The 18,912-nt window shown below is 41.7% G+C and overlaps 1 protein-coding gene across 4 annotated transcripts in view; it reads right to left on the bottom strand.

Moving 5' to 3' along the window:
* unc13c (unc-13 homolog C) overlaps positions 1–18,912 on the bottom strand; it is a 378,167-nt gene that overhangs the window by 141,354 nt on the left and 217,901 nt on the right. For all 4 annotated transcript variants that reach the window (XM_033050677.1, XM_033050678.1, XM_033050675.1 and 1 more), the window contains 3 exons: positions 15,273–15,492; positions 13,523–13,750; positions 10,683–10,824 (listed from right to left, as the gene is read on the bottom strand). In XM_033050677.1, the coding sequence (XP_032906568.1) occupies positions 10,683–10,824; positions 13,523–13,750; positions 15,273–15,492 (590 nt within the window). The remainder of the gene's footprint in view (positions 1–10,682; positions 10,825–13,522; positions 13,751–15,272; positions 15,493–18,912) is intronic.

Below are 18,912 nucleotides of genomic sequence, written 5' to 3'. Positions count from 1 at the left end.
TGCTGGGATTATACAAAAATTGTGGACTCGAACTATCACCATGATAAAGATAAACACGTACTATAATGGGACCTACTGAAAAACACATAATATAAATTAACACATTTTACTTTTAAGGCAGGATGCTATATATCTTTTAATAGGAAAGAATGAACAAGTTTATAACATATTTATAAAAATATTCATGAAAAGATCCAAGGAATGGGACCAGTTGCCTTTTTCAATCATGTACAAGGGCATGTTTCTGTGATAACGCCATTAACATTGATAGGAAGATAATAATGGGCCAAAGTCCGGAAAACAAATCGGAGTTAAAGAAGCTGCCAGAGATACGTGCTTGGAGATCATCAACAGTGGAGGTTGGGGCCATGTGTAATGAGGATATTTACCAACCACCATTCCACTAAAGGTCGCGGAAAATTTAGAACAAATGCAATGATGAGTAAGTGACATTTTAACTGATAGCTTATTAATTACATTTTGTCTGGCCTTATGGGTTTTGTAGATTCTCATTTTCCCAAGAAATGGCTTGCCTGAAAAACCATCCTTGGCCAGAAACACTAAATGCACTGCATAGAATCAAAGCACACGACACACTGCCTCTAAAATTCATTCTATATTTTCAGTGAAATTAAGTTAAAAGGCAAAGTGCACGCGCAACAGGCAAATTATTGTTGGAGATTTAATGGGCAGAGGAACAGTTGGAAGCAGGACCAGGTAATCCAGTCATTCGCATCAAATGATGGCTGCAAATAATTGATGGGCTGATGGGCTTTTATCTCAAGGGAGTTGAATACAAAAGTGAGGAGATGTTTCTTTTGCATGAGGCATTGATCAGATCCCATACGGAATATGGTGACTGATTCTGGACAGCACAAGTCAAGAGAATATATTGGTTTTCGGAGGATACGAGTTAAATAATGATAAGGTGCATAAACTTAGGTCATATTTCAAGAGCTTGGAGAAAAGGGGGGGTGTGGTGTGAATTAATGAAAGTGTTTAAAATTATAGAGGGCGATCTGAGGAGGAAGCTAGTGAGAAGCCATTTTCATGAGACAAGCCAGGTTTCTGGATCAAAGGTTGGGAAAGTGAGCTGAACTGATCAGTCATGATTTAACCGATTGGTGGCAGAGGCTTAAGTGGTTGCCTGGAGGTCCCAAAATTCTTATAAAATAAATCCTTGCTCACTATCTCAGTTTTAATTCTCTTCCATCTCATTTCAATTGTAATCCAGTGTGCCAAATCGCTAATGCACGTACTGCAGCAAGCATTAGACACTCAAAATACCAGTCACTGGACACACGTGCAAGAGTGGCACCATTAAAGGCTACACCAGGCTTTTTAAATGGTCAGTATAATTTAACTGAGCTAATCCCCAAGTTATGGCTAAGACTGTAAGGTATGTGTTAAGACTGCACTAAATCTTAAGTCGTAAAGAAATAGGAACAGAAGCAGGCCATTCAGCCCCTCAAGCCTGCTCCATGATTAAACAAAATCATACTTGATACACTCTCCTCATCCACTTCTCTGCCCATTCCCTTCCTGAATAAATCTTCTTAAAAACATCTATCAAAGCTCAAAAATGAGATAAATCAATATTTTACAATATAAGCATAAAATATTAAGCACAAGAATGTTTGCAAATAATTTACCATTAATTCAAGTACATTATGCGAGGAAATGTAACGTTTCTAAATTCTTTTTTAAATGTGCTAATCTGCAAATACCAATTTCAATAAATTTCTCTCTCAAACAGCCTTTGAACTGACAAGAGGATCAGTTTCTGGTGCATCACCGCCACGGCCTGTCTTTTTTCTTGTGCATTTTTGTTTCAAATTGCCTCTAATTCCAGAATTTCACACCAAAAAAACAGCAAGTTGCAGGCACTCAGCCTGTTCCAAATTGCACACATCTCCCTAAATAACTTAATTTTACAAATAATTTCAAAACAGCTTTGTGAAAGAGAGTGACAGGAGAGCGGGATTGGTGGGGGAGGCAGACTGGGACAGACAGACAGACAGACAGACAGACAGACAGACAGACAGACAGACAGACAGACAGACAGACAGACAGACAGACAGACAGAGACAGAGACAGAGACAGAGACAGAGACAGAGACAGAGACAGACAGACAGACAGACAGACAGACAGACAGAGACAGGAGAAAAAGAGAGAGAGAAAAAAAACGAGAGAGAAAGAAAAAAGACAGGTATGAGAAAGATCTGAAATTTCCAGCAAATCAAGTCCTGAAGATCGAAATCCAACAAGCGGCATGTGACAGGAAATTAGCAGATAATGGGCATGTTGTTATTGAGCTCAAGAATAAAAAGCCTAAGCCAACTTCAGCACTGAAGAACAGTAAGTGCACACTTCCTATTCACACTTCAACACACTTTTATCAAATCGACAGTGTGAACCTAAAGAACTTGGCCGAGAAATTGTTTTGGGTTAAAATTGATTACATCTATTATATGACTGAAATTACCTGGAAAAGCATAAATATTAGAGATTTGATGCAGGGTCACAGACACCATTTTCTTTTCAAATCCCTTATATGCCTGACATATTAAAACATCATGGTGACTGGATGTCAGTGGTGCAGTCTAATGGTGTGCAATAAGGACCTGAATATTACTTCAATAAGTTTCAATGTACCAGCATATTGATTGCACAGACCACGTGCAAAAGTGGGCCTTCACAACACAAAGACGATGCTAAAGAAGTAAAGGCAGAGCTGCCTGAGGAAATGCAGGTGATAGAGTCAAACTCTGGGAACACATCATGTGGACCAACCATCAATACACCCAGCAACTGGTGATGTCCATGAATCTCAGACTTCAAACAGTCATTGCATGCAAAGGATATGCAATAATATACTAAACATGACTACTTTTATTTACTTTACATTGCTGTGTCCCAAACATTATGGTGCCCTGAAATGGAGGGGACTGTGTATAAAACTGCTGTAATTTGTACATGGTGAAACCAAAATGTATAAAAATGGCATTTATTAAAATCTGACATGTGCACTTTAACCACACGTGATTTTTTTCTATTACAAATCTCAAATTGTGGAGTGCAGAGGCAAATAAATAAATGATGGGACTTTGTCCCAAACATTATGGAGGGCACTGTATATACCCAGCACATCAAATCTCCCTCAGACCCCAAGCACAAGCCCTTGACAATCCCCCTGAGCTAAACACAACCCTGCTGCTGCCTTGGATATTTTCCACTCTGTCACTTCAACCACTGACCACTGCTGAAATTTACCACTTATCTTCAACTTATCCTGCAAGGCTAGCCTTTGAGCATGCTGAATTTTCTAAATCTCATGATAGCTTGGATCTTGTGAGCTGGAATTTTACCCCAATGGCCCGAGCAAGTCCTAATGTATTGCACATATGCGCACTTACCCAAATACCACCGACCTTGGTTGTGTGGCAATTAAATTATTCTAATTATTCTGATTCTAATTAAACAATTCCAAGCTCTTGCACTTGCATTAATTTCATCAATTTTACAAAAATTTTACCAATTTTACCAAGTACCAAGGCACTCTTTGGGAATCATATATAAAATAAAACCAACCTCTCAGATTAACCTTTGTTATAAACTCAGTAAAGTGACATTTCAAAACGGTAAATAGCGAACTGTGGATCAGTATCTTTTCGTGCTTTACCAAAGATGAAAAAGCATGATTTTTTTTCTGAATACTAAATAAGAAATCGTTGATATCTTGAATAAATTCAGAAAGGTATTCGGTTTTGCCAGGCCAGGATTGATGGTGCTCTGTTCTCTCCTCTCTCCAGAGATGTATCTGGCATAGCACAACCAATTAAAACACTCGGGAATGTATCTGGATGGCTGACAGAAGATTTCAGTGATAAATTCCCTGGCAGCTACTTCCAGCCTCGTCTGTGTATTTTTAGTTGGCTAACCTGTTATTATCAACAATGTCAAATCTCAATTGGACTTTGATCTGTGTATAATTCGAACACTCTCCAAAAGGGAAATCTATCAAAACCAGGAAACATATTCAGACTAAATTGGCCCACCTGCCCAGAAAGACCTTAAAAATTCATTGGACATTGTATGTTTTTTACATGAAACATTTTCTTCAAACCTCCACTGCTCTGCCTGAAAAACCTATCAGCTTAAAATGTAATCTTCACACAGTTGCACTAAAGACAATAAATTAGCATCACAGTGTTAGGCTCTACTTCCAATGGAATAGTCAGCATGTTGAACGATGCTGTTTGGGGCAGAGTTTCTAGACATTAATGTTATGATGCTGCCTTAAATTAATCCAACCACAGGTCTACTTGTCCTACTTGTACGACTTACTTTTCCATGTTTCATGAATTGTATTAAATAACTCAATATCTCCCCCTTGAGAGCCTCCGCTTGAAGCTTGATAGCCAAGAACTGGCCCATATTAGGATGCACCCATCGTCACACACAGAGCCTTCTCCCAAACGGGAAGGCTCAGGATTCTCAGGTCCCATTTTTAAGTTCCTGCGATCAGGGCCGGCCTTAGGAGGTGCGGGGCCCAATTGGGAACAATTTTGGTGAGCCCCAGGTTCCCAGCCAAAGTCTGTAGAATCATAGAAATACAAATAAAGTCTATTATAGACTTTATGTCTCTATGGTAGAATGGAAAACAATCAAAATGTGCACTTAAAATGTGCCTGCGACTTAATGGACCAAACAGATCTAAGCTACATTTTAATATAAAATTGCATACGTGTAAGCCTGCAAGTAACAAACAAAATGTGTAAAAGAAGGAACTGCAGATGCTGGAAGATCAGACTGAAGAAGGGTTTCGGCCCGAAACGTCACCTATTTCTTTCGCTCCATAGATGCTGCTGCACCCGCTGAGTTTCTCAAACAAAATGTGTAGACACCTCTGAAAAGTACATAGTTACAATACCACTTGTTTTAGTGACTGTGAAATGAAAAAAATAATAATTAACTAGATCCTGGAAAACCAATTGGTGAAAAACTAGTCCAGGCATTACATTTTGGGCTTCAGCCCCATCCTACCCTTTGGGCTTCTACCACATCCTAACTTATATGTGCGTGTGTTAGTTGTCCATGCGTGATGTGTGTGTGTTAGTTGTCTGTGCATTATGTTTGTGGGAGGGAAGGAGAGAAGGGAGGGAGGGAGAGAAGGGATGGAGGGAGAGAAGGAAGGGAGGAGAGAAGGGAGTGAGGGAAGTAGAGAAAGAAGGGAGGGGGAAAGAGAGAAAGAAGGGAGGGAGGGAAGGAGAGAAGGGAAAAGAGATAGAGGAAGGAGGAAGGAGAGAAGGGAGGGAGGGAAGAAGGGAAGGGAGAGATAGAAGGGGAGGAGAGAAGGGAGGGAGGGAAGGGAGGGATAGAAGGGGAGGAGAGAAGGGAGGGAAAGGGCCGGCAGCCGTGGTCCGGGCGGACGGGTATGAGCTGAGGCCGAGGTTTGTAAACGTTGCTCCAACCCCCGGCCCAGCCCTCCCTGGATTGTTCACCGCGTCTTCCCGGGGAGAGAGAGGGGTGGAGCCAGGGCTGTGTGCGTGAAGCACGGCGACTGGAGGGGCGGGAGCGCTGCCCCGGGACCGTGAGGGAACGACTCACCTCCCCCTCACACCCCCTCTCCGTATATCCCTTTCTTCCCCCTCCACCCCCTCTACTCTCTCTCCACCCATCTCTTCCTCCTCTACCCAGGGTAGATCTACCTGAGCCGAGAGTACATTACTCTGGCGCGGGGCCCCCTTAGGCGCGGGGCCCAATTGGGAGCAATTGGTCCAATCGGCTTAAGGCCGGCCCTGCCTGCAATGTCACCGACAACACCCGAGACAGCTCACGCTCTCGAATAATGACCCTGGGGATGCCAGTCCCAATGGCAGTTACTCGGACCTGCAGCATTTCTGCTCCATCCAGCTCCATCACTTCTCTAGCTGATATCTGAACACGCTGAGGTTAACAGAATCAAACTCTGGAAGCACACTTGGAACTACAACATGACTACACTACATTTGTAGCAGTACTAATCAACGGAAAATAAACACTCGGCACCGGAAACAGAGCGAAGAATATATTGAACACAAATACACTATTCTCCATGGAACTTTGAAACAACTTATTCTTTCTTTGCTGGCTTCTGTGCATTGATTTTAGGGAAAATTGTGTTCTAGAAAGAGGAAAGAGTTCTTATATTCATCCTTTGTACATAAATCACTGTGTTTTGGTCTGTAGTTGACAAGAAATCATATGATTTCTATATCTGGCGAAAGTGATGTTACAATGTTTTTCGGCTGCACTTAGCTGTGCTGTGCTTAAGCTGTTTTATGATTACACATGGAACAGCAGCTAAACAGAGATTTAGGTGAGGAATTACAATCACTGATTCCACCAATGCACAAACATATGCACATCCCAGACTAACATCTTCAACTGACCTACATCGATAATCTCAAATGTGAAAAGCTTCAAATATACTGAGTCCAATGATTGTTGTCATAGCTATCAATCACACCACAGACATTATCGAATTTATGGCAGCATGTAAGAAAGAAACCCCATTGTATTGTACCTTACATTATAAGTACAAGTGAATCAAGCAAGATAAGATTAGAACCAATTTTACTTTGAATTGGGGAATTATGACACTTCTAAGGTTTGAATACAGATAAGCTAGAAAGATCAAGATAATAAAGGAGAAAGTTATAAAGAATGCTTTTGATTTCTCTGCTTAAGTGTCTGAAGTAATTTTCAAACTAATAGTGACCAGCTCCATAGCAAATGATGCAGTAACATCTTAGACCTAATGATAATCAAGCATCACATTTTATTTCTAATCTTGATGTAATGCGATTGGATTCTTTAGACATGTTGATAATCATGTGGTTTAAAAATGGAATTGCTGTAATTTTCCAGATAGAAAATAAGAGTTTCCATGCTGAGACAAGAAAATGGGCAGATTTAGTAATCAGAGCTTGTTGCTCAGTAAAAGATTTTGGCATAGATATAAAAAAAAACATAAAAGCTGAGGATTTAACTCAATTCAGTTCAGAGAGCAGTTTGATAAATCTGCAGTGAATAAATTCTTGGTCAGAGAAACAGAGGAAGGTATATATTCTTCCAAGAACAAAATAAGCTTTGAAGGTGCACTAAACAAAAGTTGAAAAAAAGAATCAAATGCCAAATATAACAATGCAATGCACAACTGTTTCCAGACAAAGGAAAAGCAGGCTCAATATGAATATACAAGCTGATATTTCTGATGAAGAGTTCCGTGCGTTAACGAACAGTGAAAGGCCTGGATAGAGTGAATGTGGAAAGGATGTTTCCACAAGTGAGAGAGTCTAGGACCAGTGCCCATAGCCTCAGAATAAAAGGATGTACCTTTAGAAAGACGAGGAGGAATTCCTTTAGTCAGAGGGTGGTGAATCTGTAGAATTCATTGCCACAGATGGCCGTGGAGGCCAAGTCAATGCATATTTTTAAGGCAGAGACTGACAGATTCTTGATTAGTAAGGATGGCAGCGGTTATGGGCAGAAGGCAGGAGAATGAGGTTGATAGGGAGTGATAGATCAGCAACGATGGAATGGTGGAGTAGACTTGATGGGCCAAATGGACTAATTCTGCTCCTATGACATGAACGTAACCATTTCTCCTTCCACAGATGCTGCCAACCGTTTCCAGTGTTTTCTGCTTTTGATTGACCTGATAATCATATAGTGCCTCTGAAGTAGCAAGAACTTCAAGGAACCTCAGCAAAGAAAAGGTGACACTTTCCATATGGAGATGAGGTGTGTTTTAAGGAGTTCTTCAAAAGAGAAGTGAGACAGTCTTGTGGTTGTTGGTTATAGAACATAGAACAGCACAGCACAGGATCAGGGCCTTTAGCCTACGATATCTATGCCATACTTACAATATACAATACCTTTTATTTGTCATTTGAACCTCACATGAGGTTCAAACGAAATTTGGTTTCTGCAGCCATACAAGAAAAGAACCAAGACACACACCAACACAATTCACACAAACATCCATCACAGTGAGTCTCCTCCTCACTGTGATGGAAGGCAAAGTCTTATCTCTCCCCTGCTCTCCATTCCTCTCCCGAAGTCGAGGTCAAAGGCCCCGGCGGGCGCTAGCAAGTCCGCGGCCACTCAAAGCCACGCCGGGCAATGTAAGGCCCTGCCCCGGGTCTTGATGTTGGAGCCCCCGGCGGGCGCTAGCAAGTCCGCGGCAATTTAAAGCCGCGCCGGGCGTTGTAAGGCCCCGCTCCAGGTCACTCTGAACGCCGCAATTCGAGCAGGAGAAGTCGCCGTTGCCGGTGCCCCGCAAAGCAGTTTCCCACCGGGGACCCGCGGGCTCCCGGTGTCACCATCCACCGGAGTCGGGTCGCAGCAGCTCGCCGCCGCAGCTCTCCACGCTCCGAAGCTGGCTAGCTCCACGAAGGTAGGTCCGCAGCTCCACAGCCCTGCGGCTCCACAGCTCCACAGGCTCCGTGACTTGAGCCTCCAGGTCGTTCTGGTTGGAGGCCGCTCCACGGCGCTAGGCCCCAACGGCAACGGAGACCTGACAGGTAAAAGGTCGGGTCTCCATGCAGGGAAGAGATTTAAAAGTTTCCCCCACCCACCCCCCACACATACACATTTAAAAACCCGCTACAAACTAAACCCTCAACAGGACAAAAAAATTAAAAATACACAGACAGACTGCAGAGGCCGCTGCGACGTCGGTCGCGCCGCCCACATTAGATGCCAAGGTAAACTAATCTCTTCTAACTGCACATGATTTGTGTCCTTCATTAACTGCATATGCACGTGATTATCTATAGGCTTCTTAAACACCACTATCATAATCTGCTTCCACCATTACCCTTGGCAGAGTGTGTCATTTTTACTGTAAAAAAAGTAACCTCCTCGTCGCCTTTAACTTTCCCCCCTCATGTTGAAGTTGGTCATGTTTAAGGAGGTTGGCCAAGATTGCACGAGAATTCCCAAGTTACAAACCACAGAAGCTTTGAGCAGCAGAGCTTCAGATGGATGAAGCAATGAATCTGGAGAGGATATTGAGTCATAAACCTCAAATGGGGTCAGGGAGAAAGGCAAGAAAGACAGCTGAATGTTATGGCACCAGACCCCAGACAGCCAACCTGTCTGGTACCAGGCAGCTGCCATGGACAGAATAATGGGGGAAATTAAGAGCATTGAGTACTCCAAAAGCACAAATGGCCATGATACTGTTAATCTGCTACTGAAACATGACAGCTCCACCTTACTTGTTCCACTGGCATCAAAGGATAGGCAATAAATAACCTAAATGATGCTTGCAGTTTCAATCACAGAATTATTATGCAATTTCTCAATACAAATGGTTACAACATGTATGGACATTCTTTCCATTTGGCCAAGGTGACAATGTTTATAAGGAACACTGGTGCCCAATTAAGTGTTACATTTTTGTGTGAAGGCAGGAACATATTGTCTGCTAACCTTTCTCTGCTCAATTTACCCTTGCTACTATTCCCAGTTTGCAAGCTGGTTCAAGGACATCCTCACTGGCCTCTGGCCACACATTGGAAAGCCCACAGTGCATTATATGCAGCCACATAGAAGGTTGAACTCTAGAAAGAAAGTGTGGGCAGCCTGCTTGACTGGCACTCCATCCACCACCTCAAGCATGCAGTCACTCCGCCACTGATGCACACTGTTGCTGGAGAGTGCACTAATTACAAAATGTACTCAAATAGCTCCAGGTATCTTCAAGAACATCTCAAACCTGATGTCGCTATCATCAAGAAAGGTAAGGGCAACAAATAAATGGGAATGCCACCAACTCCAGTTGACGAAGTATACTAGCTTGGAAATACATTATGTTCCCCTATAGTTATAATTTAGACATGCAGCGCGGAAACAGGCACTTCGTCCCACCGAGTCTGTGCCGACCAGTTATCACCCATTCACTAGTTCGATGTTATCCCGATTTCACATCCTACACACAAGGGCAATTTACAGGAGCCAATTTATCACAAAACCTGCATGTATTTGGAATGTGGGAGGAAACCCGGAGAAAACTCAAGCGGTCACAGGAAGAACGTGCAGAAAGCACCCACATTCAGAATTAAATCTAGGTCTCTGGCGCTGTTATTGAGTCAAATCCTTGAAACGCCTATTGTACCAGCACTGTGGGACCTCCGTGCGATGAAGGTAGCTCACCATTTATTTATATGTATATATATATATGTGTTTATATCACACACACTTCACAGTTTTGAAACAAGAATTGTTTCGGACTCAGCTGCAGTTCTGGAGCTCCAGTGAGCAATTGTTTATGTGCATAATTCAGGCGAAGGACCAAATCCCTGCCCAGTAAAAACATGCAGTTTTGCAATTTGTTTACATCAATACCCTTACTTTCATTTTGAATTTTTTTTTATCATGTGGAAAATGTTTGAAAATTATTGTTTTAATAACATGACAGTGAATACTGCTTTCACTTTAGTCAGTTCTTACTTTTTAACTCGTAACCTGTGAAAAAAAAGACATTCGTTGATGATAAAAATATGTATATCAACTTTATCAAGTATATTGTATACAGTATTCAGAAAATCCTGCGCAGAAGCAGACTGTGAGGTTAACCCATTAAAATGTGATAATGCACAGCAAACACCAATTTATAATCCAGTACTTACAAGTGAAATGTTTCATCCCAGCTGGGGTTGAGATTCCCAAAAATGGTTTTGGTCCTCCTTTTGGTTTTACCCACTTGCACTGTGACGTAAGGGTCACTCGAGCCAGTCTTATCTTTTGCTTGTAAACCCTGAGCACAGAGCACTGTTGCACAAATAAAGTTTGGAATATTTAATGAATATCTTCAATCAGCTACGTAAAACATAAATATGACTAATTGTACATCAGCATTTTTTTACCGCTCGCCATTACCAGCACAAAGTTTATATGAATGGTAGGATATGTTCCTTGGTCCAGCAGTCCCATTCAAAAATGAATTAGAGAAAAGGTTACAGCAATGGGATCGACTTCCTTCCTTGATCAGAGAAGATCACCATGGAAAATAATGGTGCCTACACATAGCATCCTGACACTTTGTTCTATCTACATTTAGAGTTTCAGAATTATGGTATAGGTTGGTAAGCCATAACTTTTGTTTTACACCAGCATCATCAATCACAGGTTAGCTGGGATCTTTGAAAACGCAGCAAGCCATTATCCAACAGCAAGCATGATATTTATTTTTGCTGTGAAGTTTATTTTTGTGCTGATTTCCCTTCTCAATGCCCTTGGAGTTAACTCATTTCTTGGCCAGGTAAAGAGATGGAAATAATAGGCAAGCAAATTACTCAGCCTAAACAACATCTCCTGGAATGAATTTGTTGAATTGATTGTATGGAAAGGTCAATAAAATGGATATATAGAGAATTGGTCAGGCTGAAGAGAAACCAGTTATAAATGGATAAAGCAAAATACTCATGGATTGTATGTTAGATCCTTCATAGAAATACTATAAATAGGTAGCACTGAGGTTAAATGTAAAAGATGCTGAATTTTAAGATTAGTCCAGGAGCAGGGTGAGCAGATTGGGAGCGGCTGTTATAGGATATGTCCACATCTGACAGTCACTTAAAGTCAGAACTCAGGACCAACATGGTCCTATGAAGAAGAAAGACAAGGATGGCAAGGTTCAGGAACCTTGGGTGATGAGAGTGCTGTCAAAAAGTAATAGGAAGAAGAAAAATATTCAGGGAGCTGATATCATCAGGGCTCTTGAGGAACACAAAGGAAATTCTTTCAAGAGAGAGCTAGATAGGGCTCTTAAAAATAACGGAGTCAGGGGATATGGGGAGAAGGCAGGAACGGGGTACTGATTGGGGATGATCAGCCATGATCACATTGAATGGCGGTGCTGGCTCCTCGAAGGGCCAAATGGCCTGCTCCTGCACCTATTGTCTATCGTCTATTGTTTAAATAGGGAATCAGAGGGAAAATGTGGCAATGAAATGTTTTTGACAAGTAAGGCAAATGGGAAGGCATTTTAAACGTTAAAAACAAGAGACTAGTTAGGGGGTATGTGGGACCACTCAAGGCCAAAGGAGATTATTTATGCCTGGAGCGAGAGGAGTGGGAGAGATTCTATATGAAGTACATTGCATCTGTCTTCATCAAGGAGAAGGATAATGAGATTAAGGAGAGATATGCTGATATTCTCAGGCATGTTGATATCAAGGTGTTGAGTATTTTAAAGAACATTAAGATGGTTAAGTTCCCAAGGCCAGGTGGGATCTTAGTCTGGGTTATCGAAAGAGCAAAGGAAGGAGATGGATATGGCCTAGACAGTGATCTTTGTCCTTTGTCCTTGATCGATGATCTATAGCCACAGGTGAGACGCCAGAAGGCTGAAGGATAAACCAGGAACAAAACCCATGCAGTCACAGGTAGAATATGCAAACTCTGACAGCATCTGACATCAGGATTGAACCTGAGTCTCTGGCGCTAAGAGGCAGCAGCTTTACCAGCTACGCAACTGCTGTAGTTCTGCTAGTGAAAGTATTGCTACAAAGCTGTTATTTAATTATCAATGGAGTGTTTTGTTTAACACGTCAAGTACAAAAATACCTGCAAATATTCTGGATAACTGATAAAAAATGAGCAATAATTCAATATGATAGGAGTTTGAACCCAAAAGTCTACTTGAAGGAATTACTTTTTTTCCACCAATGCAACTATAAATGTCAACAATATATTGAATTTACATATTCATCCATTTCACTTTAACAATGTTGTAGAAAGCTTTCAAAGTGCGCACACAACCAGTGACCGGCATTGTTATAATTTAATTTTAAAAAACAGTGACCCGCATTCTGAGAAGGTAGGCAACGTGGTGACGTGATCATCTGTGGAATGTGCCAGTCGGTGCCATGCCTGGTCAGCATCGTGGCTAGTTGGTGCCATTGCTGTTCAATACTGTGCACGGTTGTTGCTGTGCCTGGTCAATTCTGTGTCAGGTCAATACTGTGCATGGTCAATACTGTGCATGGTCAATGTCATGGCAGTAACACCTTAGCAGTTACTTATCATTTTCTATAATAAAAATTAATAGTAAACCAAAATGAATCAGAATTTTTTTGAATAAAGTCTTTACCCCAGATATTGCATTTGAATTGTTATAGCCCTGTCCCACGGTACGAGTTCATTCTAAGAGCTCTCCCGAGTTAAATAAAAATCAAACTCGTGGTAAGCACGGAGAATGAATGTAGCAGGTATGTCGGAGCTCGGGGACGTCTCTTAGCGCTATCAGCAGGTACTCGGGAAGACTCGCTAACAGCAGGTAAGCACGGGAAGACTCGTGAAGATTTTTCAACATGTTGAAAAATGTCCACGAGAGCCCCGAGCACCGACGACTGGCCATTACCGTAAATCTCCAAGTTCGAATCAGGGCAAACTCAGGAGAGCTCTTGGAATGAATACGTACAGAGGGACAGGGCTTTTAGGAAACACATGCTCAGGGAGGCCTGACCTGTTATTTTGATCTTTGCTGACCACTTGGACGTCCCCTCCAACACACTCTGTTTTGCCGCCTTCAAGTGCCGTGCATAGTCTTCTTTGGACACTTCAAATTGTGCTTGGATCAACTCAAAAATCTCAGGCTTGTTGGTCTCTCTGACTTTCATTCTTTCCTTCATGGCTGCAATGATGTTTTGTGTTTTATCCTCTGCACCATGCTTTGAGCTTTTCTCGGCTGCTCCTGAAATTGTAAATGTCAAAGCGAGCAGTTGTTTAGAATTTTAAATGAGCAAGATTTGTGAAGGTGAAACAACATTAAAAGGATATGAAGATATGCACAGGTGGCACAAACTGTTAAATCAGTTTATTTCCTCTGCATCTGAACTGGATGCACCGAGATTGTACACTGAGAGAAAAACAAATACCCTCCGCTGAATACATTATTTTTTTGGAAGTTATAAACGCTAGCACAAGGAAAGTGTTACGCCTGAGCGTAGACCAAGTTCTTTTTAGCTGCTGGGATTGTTGAATATATACTAAGCATTTACTGCACAAGATTGATTCCTGACATCTTTGTAAATGATAAGATTAGGTCCAGTCAAGATGCCAATCACAGTTTAGATTTTCTCATATTTTGAAAATAGCATCTCAAATAAATTTGATAATAACACCACAAAAACAATCTCAGAATTTTCTCCAAGCAAATTTATGATCCATAAGCATTTTGCCAGCTATTTTCTAAACCTTTCATAGTCATCAAAATGTTCTTCTGTTGATGCACTCGATATCTGAGCATTATTTTAAATCAAATGGATGATATACCTTATTGCAGATGGAGAGACTGACAAGATGTAATAAAGGAATAGGGGCAAGAACCTGACAAGGAACAAATGTGAATTCAATGTTGATGGGTTTAAGAAACAGGGTGGACATGGAAACAATCCTGTGTTGTGAGAGTATGGTTGCATTGAAACATGGTTGTTTGGATCCAAGAGGATATTTGAGTTTGCACTCATTCAAACCACCTCATGGCAATGATGTTGCCTCTCCTGACAATTGGAGCCACTTCCAACTTCTACCAATCGCACCTCTACCTTGACTTTATTACCAAACCTTTTTCTAGCATTCCAACCACCAGTACTACCATTTCATCTCTGATCCTGACCTCCTCCCCAGTTCTTGTCCTGACTACTCTGATCACTGATCAGCACTGACCAGATCCCTGAACCTTCCCCTGAGCCGTTCTCCCCGGTCCCTAAACCTGAACAGGAATGGCTGAATTTATCTTGCAAGCACCACAATGAAAAGGAATGGTCCTTTGAGACCCTGGGCCTACCACCTGTTGATTAGCCTGCCACACATCAACTGTTTAGAGTATCCAACCAATTTCTAGGTCCTTGTCAGGTCGCTTAAATCTTGAAATGAACGTTTTTCTGCTGGTTCCTGCAAAGTCTCTTCTGGAGGCCACCGTGCACAGTCTGCCCAATCTCTTCTACTTCTGCTAACACAATCTTCATCAGAACAGTTCTGATGAAAGCTCTGACCTAACATGTTAATTCAGTTTCCCGGCCACAGACACTTCCTGAGTGTTTCCGGTATTTTCTGTTTATTTCAGATTTCTAGCATCTGCAGTTTTTTTATTTTCATCTAATAACTATGTCTTCATCAAATGTCAATAGATTCTGATTGCAAGATCCCTGCCAATAAACAGATCTCTCTTTCTCAAATGCAATACAGAATATTTTGTCAGCAAAAATACTTACGTTGCAAACAGTCAGCATTGAGAAGGTCTTGACACTTTTCATGGCATTTGACACCACACTCAGTACATTTCATGCCTTGCCTTGCGATGCCCCACAGCAGCCCCTCACATTCATAGCAGTAGGTTGGAGTAGTTGCTGTCCACACCTCAAAATTGTGCGGTGTAGTTGACGATATTGGGTAGATTAAGGCCTGTAATGTTTTCTTGTAAACATGTAACTTCTGTTGAAAATATGGTTGGGAAATACCAGGAATTAGTAAACTTAAGCATTGTTTTAAAATCCTTAACCAATTACAAGTTAATGACATTCACTGCATGTCTTACCTTTGTGTTCCGAAGGTCTGCATTTGTGAATTATACACTGATTTCCAATTGTGAGCTTCAAGCTATTAATCGAATGCTACAAGGTCATTGTTAAGGCATTCTCTCTGTGGACCTCAGTAATTGTGACCTAGCCATTCTTTGTATGTGTTATGTATCAATAATGGGTCTTAGGCGACTCTATAGGCAACTGCCAGGGACTAGTTTTAATTGAATTAAAGCTAGTCCCTATGACAGCACTTATGACAACCTACAACAGCAAAAATTGTCGCCACTGTCGCTGAAAATTGTTCAGCATGTTGAAAATTTTGCGGCAGTTGCCTATAGTTGCCCAAAAAATCGCCAAAGTGGAACAGGCCCATAAATTACTTCAAGTTAATTCTCCCAATTAGAAATAGGACAATTGTTTAATTATATGTAACAAAACTGAAAGTGTCATGTGTAACATCAAAATTGAACATTTCATTCCTCCAAAGGTAGGTTGGTCCAGAAGACCCACAGTGTTTTGGTAGACTAGTAGATTCAAACATGGAGGTCTGTAATCAGTAGTGTTCTGCAGGGATCAGAGTGGGACCTCTATTGTTTGTGATATACAAAATTATGAGAGTCTGACATAGACAGTCAGAACCTATTCCCATGATGGAAATATCAAATATTAGAAGGTATATCAGATGATGATGTATCAAAGGGAAACAGATCAGCTGATTATGTAGCCAAACAAATTGCCCTCAGGCAAACCCCGCAATTACAAGCGGTTAAAATTAAGTCTGCAGCACAAAGAAAGCTCCCGGTTAGCATTGATGTAACCCAGTTACAGGATGCCCAGAGCCGAGCATCACTCCAGGAAAATAATTCCCTGAGCAAAGCAGGGTGTTATCAAGACCCCATTGTCTGGGTTCACCCTGATGGTCGGGTAGTTTGTCCCATGAGCCTATTTTTGTCCCATGGACAGGCTCACATGGAAAAAGGGGGGACGGCACATGCATTGTCCCAACAATGGTATGCACCAGGTATAACAGTCATAATTGATAAAGTTGCAAGAACATGTCTGGTGTGTCAACAAAATAATAGAGGGAAGACACCTGCAAAATGTGATCACCTATCACAACCTGAAATGCCTTTTGAGAATTTGCAAATTGATTTTGTACATATGCCCGCAGCAAAGGGTTTTAAGTACGTTCTGGTCATAGTTGATATGTTCTCCAGAAGGGTGGAAGCACACGCCATCGGTAGTCAATATTTTAATGAAAGAAATAATACCTAAATCCAGGATACCCATGGGAATAAACAGTGCCAGAGGCACTCATTTCACCAATAAATTAGTTCAGAACTTGTCGAAGGCTCTTGGGTTCCAGTAAAATTACACGTACCATATCAACCACAGTGCTCAGGGATGGTAAAAATAGTAAATGGGGAAATAAAAGCTACTTTGGCCAAAGTATAGGTCAGCAAAATAAGTTGTTGTGGCCAGACGCCATGCCCGTAGTGATGTATATGCCCTGAGAAATCAGAAAAATAGAAACACGGGCCTAACACCTCACGAGATATTGATGGGGCGACCTATGACAACAGGAACCCGACCCCCGATGACTCCTGAGACGGTAGCCCTGATATGGAATGATGAAAAATCCTTAAATATGCTCAAGCCACGTGTGAAACAGTTAGTAAAATCTATGAGAAAGTTAAGCAGGCACAGGTCCCTCTGGCAAAAGGAAATATGTACACATTTAAACCAGGAGATCAGGTTTAAGTGCGAGCAATGAACAAAGATTCTTTCTCTTCTCGGTGGAAAAGACCATATTTGGTGCTGCTAATAATGCGAACAGCAGTAAAAGTAAAAGAAAAACCCAATTAGATACATGCCACTAGATGTAAACAGCATCACTCAGACGGAACCCTTGAGAAGGAAACGCAAGAACCGTAAAAATTTATAGTGATAAGACGATGATAAAAAAAGTGTCAAAATGTGGACATATTCTTTATTAACTTTCTTTGTAGTATTAAATACTTATGAATATATTAACATTATATGGGATCATAGAGGACATGAGAGTGAAGGGAGGCATCTAGATAGTTACGAGAAACAGGATGAAGGTAGTTGGAGTATGAAATTCAACTAACAACTTTCACACAGAACACAGTGAACTCTCAACTGAAAGGAAAACAACCTTCCTTATCTGAGTGGGATGATTAGGATGTTTGGTTTGTGCCCATATCCCGACGCATGCTGAGGGAGGTATCCCTTTGCGAGCTCAAGGACTTGTTCCAACCAAATTATAATCGCACGCGTATGCCTCCATTTTTGCAAATGATTAACGTAAGAAAATATTTAAATCCTTTCGCACTATAATATATAAAGATCCACAAGGAGGGAACTGTGGAAGATGATAGAGGAAAAGTTAAAGAGTGAGACATTTTTTTCCCCACACAGAGAGTGGTGGGTGCCTGGACGTGCTGTCAGGGGAGGAGATGCGGAGATTGAAGTAGATACAACAGCAGCGTTTAAGAGGGATTTAGACAAGCACATGGATGGAGAGACACGGAAGGGCCTGTCCCTATAGTCTGCCCAACCCTACCACTGTTGCTACTTGGACTAACTTGCTTTTTCTCTTGTAGGAACTGGAGGTGGAAGGCAGCAGGTCAGGCAGCATCCCTAGAGAACATGGATAGGTGATGCTTCACGTCTGAATGAGGGTCCCAACCCGAAACGTCACCTATCCATCTTCTCCAGGGATGTTGCCTGACATGTGTCATTTTTTTGCTTTTCCAGTTCAGTTTCGTTTATTGTTACATGTACCGAGGTGCAGTGAAAAGCTTTTGTTGCATGCTAACCAGACAGCGGAAATACTTTTTCTCTTTCTCAGAACTGATGAAGGGTTTTCAAGTGTACCCGGTTGGGAAATTTACATGGTCACAGGGAGAAGGTGTAAACTTTGCACCGAGAGTGCCCAAAGTCAATTGACAATAGGTGCAGGAGTAGGCCATTCAGCCCTTCGAGCCAGCACCACCATTCAATGTGATCATGGCTGATCATCCCCAATCAGTACCCCGTTCCTGCCTTCTCCCCATATCCCCTGATTCCGCTATTTTTAAGAGCCCTATCTAGCTCTCTCTTGAAAGCATTCAGAGAACCTGCCTCCCTCTTAGGCAGAGAATTCCACAGATTCACCACTCTTTGTGAGAAAAAGTGTTTCCTCATCTCCGTTCTAAATGGCTTACTCCTTATTCTTAAACTGTGGTCCCTGGTTCTGGACTCCCACAACATCGGGAACATGTTTCCAACCTCTAGCGTGTCCAAGCCCTTAACAATCTTATATGTT

Source organism: Amblyraja radiata, chromosome 34 (genome assembly GCF_010909765.2).
Source record: "Amblyraja radiata isolate CabotCenter1 chromosome 34, sAmbRad1.1.pri, whole genome shotgun sequence".
Taxonomy (NCBI): Eukaryota; Metazoa; Chordata; class Chondrichthyes; order Rajiformes; family Rajidae; genus Amblyraja; species Amblyraja radiata.
Note: the sequence above shows the minus strand (reverse complement) of the source record. Positions and strands in the feature narration are given on the sequence as shown.